The 6,000-nt window shown below is 43.8% G+C and overlaps 1 protein-coding gene across 3 annotated transcripts in view; it reads right to left on the bottom strand.

Annotated features, from left to right (window-relative positions):
- Positions 1–356: 356 nt before the first annotated feature.
- Positions 357–6,000, bottom strand: part of LOC149282375 (arf-GAP with GTPase, ANK repeat and PH domain-containing protein 1) — a 154,751-nt gene continuing 149,107 nt past the window's right edge. For all 3 annotated transcript variants that reach the window (XM_089498233.1, XM_089498234.1, XM_089498235.1), the window contains 2 exons: positions 932–1,187; positions 357–572 (listed from right to left, as the gene is read on the bottom strand). In XM_089498233.1, the coding sequence (XP_089354359.1) occupies positions 357–572; positions 932–1,187 (472 nt within the window). The remainder of the gene's footprint in view (positions 573–931; positions 1,188–6,000) is intronic.

Below are 6,000 nucleotides of genomic sequence, written 5' to 3'. Positions count from 1 at the left end.
CTCCAAGTGATTTGACACATAGCATCATTGGAGCCTCAAACCTGACAAACTCAGTGCCTGCGTGTGATTTATGTGGAGCAGTCCTTGTCAGATGAGAGCAGAGCCTAAGTGCTCTGCTGGGGTAGAGGTGAAATGTGCACGTAACTGACAGCTCTCGGTCTCTCCTCCTTCCACTCGTGTGCTTTCCTCCCTCTCTCTGAAATGCTAGAGGAGGCCGGATAATATTTTATTCTCCCCCCAAACCTTCTTTGCCCTTTGCACTTGGTGCTCTAACTCCTCCCATGTCATTTCTGGCTCCTCCCCCTGCATCAGCGGGCAAGAGGTGCTGAAGCCTATCTGCACCCAGTGTCACCGTGTCAGATCAAGGTGGGCATCAGGCCTCCTCCTCCTGCATTGCTGTTGTTGTTGCGATTGTTTTTCCGGGAGAGGTTTGGGGTGGCCATGAGCACAAACTGTTCATCGGGGCAGCCATATTGAAGTAGGAGTTCTCGCACTTCTGGGGTTACAGCCTGCTTGGCGTATGCTAATGCTGTGTTCCCGTGGAAGTCTCTCGCCATCACGTCCACGCCGTACTGATGGAAAAAGGAAGGGTCTGTGAGTGCACAAACGCCCATCTTCATGTGTCTCTCTCATACAGATCTCCCCAAACACACAAAAACACTGAATCTAAAGCCAAATTCTCCTTCCACCACATTACCCATTGGCAATGCTCGCCATCGTCAACACAAGACCAGTCATTAACATGCAGCAATAGTCTTCCTCTTACACAGCAAAATCTGTTAAACCCCCCCCCCCCAAAGAGTGCTGATGTTCGAGAGCACCTCATACAGCACACACAACCGGAGATACCCCTTCCTCACCTTCCAACAAGCACACACAAGGCCAACACTAGCTTCTTCATCCCTCTCTACCCCATGCATTCTATACTCACCCATATGAGCAGTTGCACCAGTACCACGGTGCCTTTGCGACAGGCTAGGTGCAGGGCCGTCCGTCTGTCTCCCTCCCCGCACGTTTCATTCACCTCTTCCCTGGAGCCATGTGCAAGGAGAAGGATTACAGTCCTCAGATCCTCTTCTGCTGTGGCCTTCAACAGCTGCTGTCCCAAGGGTAGATCCCGACAGGGCAGAGGGGCCAAGAAAAGTTTCTGCTCATACTTTGCCCGTATCCATCGTTCCTTCTCTTCTCTGCAAGAAAAACATATAGATGTGGTGTCAGGGGACCAGCATGACAAAAGCAATAAAATAATCCAATGAGTACACAGGTAACAGAATAAAGAAATAGATTTAAATTGCGTTAAATAATAAGTAGGAACAACAGACTTCTACTATAATATAGAAATAACTTTCTGGTAACATCAAAGGTGCGGAAACCCCACGTGGATGAGCCACCAAACATTTGTGGAATTAAAAAAACACACACACAATGAAATCACAAAGGAAGGATTTATCTCATTACCGATGGAGCAGTTTTGCAGAGGTTAATCCTGCCACTCAGTGTCATTAGTGGAGTCCCTGCCGAGGTGGGGAAGGCCTCTGTCAGGGCCCCTGGCCGTGTTTACACTCTTGGAGGTAATCTAGTGTCAGGTTAGATTTAATCCACATCTAATCCCTCTGTGTAAACAGTTTCTCCAGAGAGTAAATGGGGATCATCTTTACATGGTTTCCTGTACATGCAGAGTGACCCCGAAGCGACCCCGCATCTCCCCTGGTAAGGCGTCACAATGATCCGTTTGCATATCACACGGGAAAATGGGGGTATATTACCGGGGAGGAAAAGGGGGGGGGCAATAACACAAAAGCCCAGGCAATCAAAGAATTCAAAACCTGGATCTGGGGTATATGAGCATATCCTACATTTATCTTGCAGCCCTGTGCCAAGGGATTAGATAAACAGTTGGTATAACATTTGGTCTTCTTTTGTAGAGTGAATATACTTTGTTTAAAAAATACATATAAAAAGAATAATACAAAAGGTACTCAGACCATACGTTTCTCTACTATCATGGACTAAGTTGCTTATGGAGAGTTACAGAATATGATTGCGCTATAGAAATCAATAAATAACTATGATATCATATGGGACAGTTAACTTAAACATAAAAACAAACTATTTTAAAGTGGACTGGAAATAACTGCTACTGTATTTTAGCTGTAAATCCAGACTTTTGGATTTCCTCCTCAGTAAAATCTGGTACTCTGGTATATATATATAAATCATTTTACCATTTAAATTAAACAAAGGAAAATACCAAGGAGATTATATATATAATGAACTACTCATAATATAGTGTTCTGCTTCCCAAAAGTTGACAAGGAGGGAAGGAAGAAGATAACTGAACAGAAATAGAATTTGATGGCAGATAGTCTACCCATTTTCCCTAAAGATTCAGACCTTAATCGGTCCTTGGTCTTGTCTTTGATTCAGGAAAGCTTTATGTCTACCCCATGCTTGTTTAAATTCTCTCACTGTATTAGCCTCTGTCACTTCTACTGGGAGGCTGTTCCACTTATCTATCACCCACTAAAACTTCCTTTTAATCCAAACATCTGACCCTCAGATTTTGACCTCTTGTTCTAACATTTCCCGTTGTGTATTTAGATGTTTCTATCACATCCCCAGCCTCTCACTTTCCCCTATCTGTCTATCTATATATGAGCTCCCTTCGTTCTCCCTGAAAAAATGTATCCTGCTAACCATTCACCATCTCTCCTCTGAACTCTCTCCAAACACGTCCATGTCCTTCTGGAGATGGGATCTCAGAACTGTACACAATACTCTAGGTGAAGTCTGACCAGGTGCCCAGGATTACCTAACTGCTGCTAATAATTTTTTATATAGCACATCATATTCTGTAGTGCTGTACAATGATAATAGGCTACCCTTCTATGTTGTTACCTTGGGATCAGCCCAAGGAGAGCGTTGCATTACGCAGCGGGAAGGAGCGCTTCATAGACTGCACAGCTCTGCCCAGACTGACCGCTCAATCCAAATACAGGAGATTTGATGCGACTCAAACTGCCTGCAATAAGTCCTACGCAGCGACCTGTAAAATCGCAATTCCTTATCCAAGAAGCGCAGGACGCGGCTGCACCAACGCTACCCACGTGCCGTACGTATCAGACAGGTAATCCCATAAATTCACAAGGAGATAAATGTCTCCAGGGCTAGTACCGATCGTGCGTCTTCAACATGATAACTCCGGCTGTGTAGATCAGAACCTGATGAATCATCTACGGACTTTTTATGAGCAGGCCATCCTCCTGTGATATCGAGGCAGCAGCGGGGGGATTCTTTAAAAGAAATTAACAGTGTAACCCAGCTCTGTCGTGGGCACTGCATCCAGTGAATTGCAGTGCTCGCTATAAGCATCGGTAAAGACCTGACCTGCAATGCCACCTGGCTCTAAAAAAAAGTCAACAACTTTCTTGGGTCTTGGCGAACACTGACACAGACTGTACAAAATCAGCCCCCAGTGTTTATCAGGGTAATAAAAACTCCATAGGCCATCCCCTGCAGACATCCCTTCTTGCCACAATTACGCGTTTCAGCACACGTAGGTGTTTTTTAAACCATTTAAGATAATAACTACATGCATGTTTCTTCTACACAGCTCAGCAACGGTTAAGTTCCCACATACAGGGATCATACGCTGTAGTTCTGCCCTAGTTGCCCAAGGCGCAGAGCTCAGACTATGATGGCACATCGAGTGATAGTATCAAGATCACAAGCAATTCCTTCTTTAGTTTTCAAATTTGTAAACTTGAAAAAGAAAATTTTTGTTAGTCGTTTTTTAATACAATGTTCCTAGAAAGCACGCATCCCTCCCAAATCACAGGCGTTGGGAAACACTAAAAAAACGAAACAAAGGGAGGCACTAGGTGCAGCTATGAAAGAGTTAATGTTGAAGACTAAAACATAGGTAGAGGAGTCACCTGTTAATCAGAGAGGGAAGGGGCAGCTAGCTGCAAGGAATGCGGCCCCAGTGCCATCATGCCTACAGCAAAGAGGAAGTGGGAGGAAGAAGAGTTGGAAGAGGGACTGGAGACAATGTGTACGGGGTAGGTGGGGGGACTCTTTCTCTGCAGGGGTAGACTCCAGTGTACGGCACAGGAAATGCTTAGCAGATGGCCGGCCGGGGGCCGCATGCTTTCCGAGCTGGGCTAGGTTGCTAAGGCTGGAGGAAGCAGGGAGGGGATATGAATGGAGGGGGGTCTACATGCTCCAGTGAGCACGAGGGAAATTGCTCCCTGATAGGGAAGGTGTAAGCGGGAGTATTGGTGTAAATGTAACTTGTATTGCACAATTCAATTTAGTAAAAGCACACGGGAACATTTATAAAGTAATAAGGTGTACAACTGTATTTAATGCGAGCCGAGCAGTTTGCAGGGGTTCGGCGGCGTCTGCTAACACGTAGGACAGCGTCAGTGTTTTATTGATGTGTCAGTCAATGCTTTCGGCCGCCTGCCCCGCAGCATGGCGGAGCTCACTTACAGAGCACAGGGAGGGAGTCGTGGATTTATGCACTAACAGGGGCCATGCACATAAATATCCCAGAGGGGCCCGATCAATAAGATCAGTGTTTTGCCAACTTGCAGAATGTTTTATGGAGTCGAGAGAACGGCGGAGGCATTGATGATTAAATAAAGCCAATCTATTAGGCTTATTAGGAGAGCTACAACACTGGGGGTCTTCTGACACATCTCAGGCTGCTTCAGAAGACACACATGAACAGGAACACACATGACTCTGCAACAAAGGCTAACATGTTCTATGTTTCATGACCTAAACAATGTAATATAATATAATGTTTTAAATTGAGCCAAATACAACATTTCAGGATTAATTTCATGGTTCGTGTTTAACGTCTACATGTCCATCTATCGTCACGGTGACTCGTCTGATTAGATACGCAATACTATTTTTTTTTATAGGGAAACGGTTTCATTATCTGCAAGGAACTTGAAGTCTCAGATTAATACATATGTTACGTTTAGATGTCTACCATTCCGAGTAAAAAGCATTGAGATTTCTTCTGAATACACTTCTGTAGATATAATGGGAATACCCGCTGGGTATCACTCCATTTCGTTTAGGGTCCTCTCTCGGTTGTTGAAGTTGCTTCCCCTACTCAAGACATGTATTGTTTACAAATGTCTCACAATACTTAATTAACTTTTCAGGTATAGTTTTTAACCAAAAAGAAAGCAAGCATTGGAAAAAAGGTAATGTTACACCTGCTGGAACCATCCTTCAAAGACATACAAAGTATAGTCTGACCCATGCAGTCTGCAAATTACTACTCATTTCCTCGTTTGGAGATAATTTGCCATGTTAGTAATTTTGCGAATGATTTAACTGTAGGATGCAGACATGTTTATAATTCTGTCATGTTTTCCTAACCCCTGTCCGTGGCACAAAAATGGCAACTTCTCTCCCGTCAAGAATTACAGAGCATGGAGGAACCCGAAGACGACGTGCCTTCAATGAGAAACTGATTTACTACTTAGGGATTAGTAGGAATGAGTGAGTGAGTGTGGTAATTATCAGACTACGCACAACTCACTATGAAAGTCATAGACCATATGAGTACTACTATATAAAATACCTTTTTTATTGGACTAACATTCCGTGTTAAGGGGCGAGCTTTCGAGAAGATCAACCCCCCTTTATCAAGTCAAAAGCAATACTCGAAAGCTCGTCCAATAAAAAATGTATTTTATATTGAAGTACTCATCCCATGACACACACACACACACACACACACACACACACACAGAGGTATAAGGGATACTAAACTGTATAGTAGGTGGACAGCTGCTGTTAATATTCACTTAAGACATGAATAGTAGTTTGTTTTTTTTTAAGGATAATTCCTTCTAAAACACTCTAATTCACCAGCTTTATTGCCAGGGTTTTACAACGTGATGGACATCCTTCTGGCAAGGAAAGTGTTACATACCACCCATAAATTACCAAACCATCAGTATTTGAGCATTA

Source organism: Sceloporus occidentalis, unplaced genomic scaffold (assembly GCF_023333645.1).
Source record: "Sceloporus occidentalis isolate IW3139 unplaced genomic scaffold, rSceOcc1.0.p SCAF_117, whole genome shotgun sequence".
In the NCBI taxonomy this organism is placed as follows: domain Eukaryota; kingdom Metazoa; phylum Chordata; class Lepidosauria; order Squamata; family Phrynosomatidae; genus Sceloporus; species Sceloporus occidentalis.
This window is presented reverse-complemented; position numbering and strand designations above follow the sequence as displayed.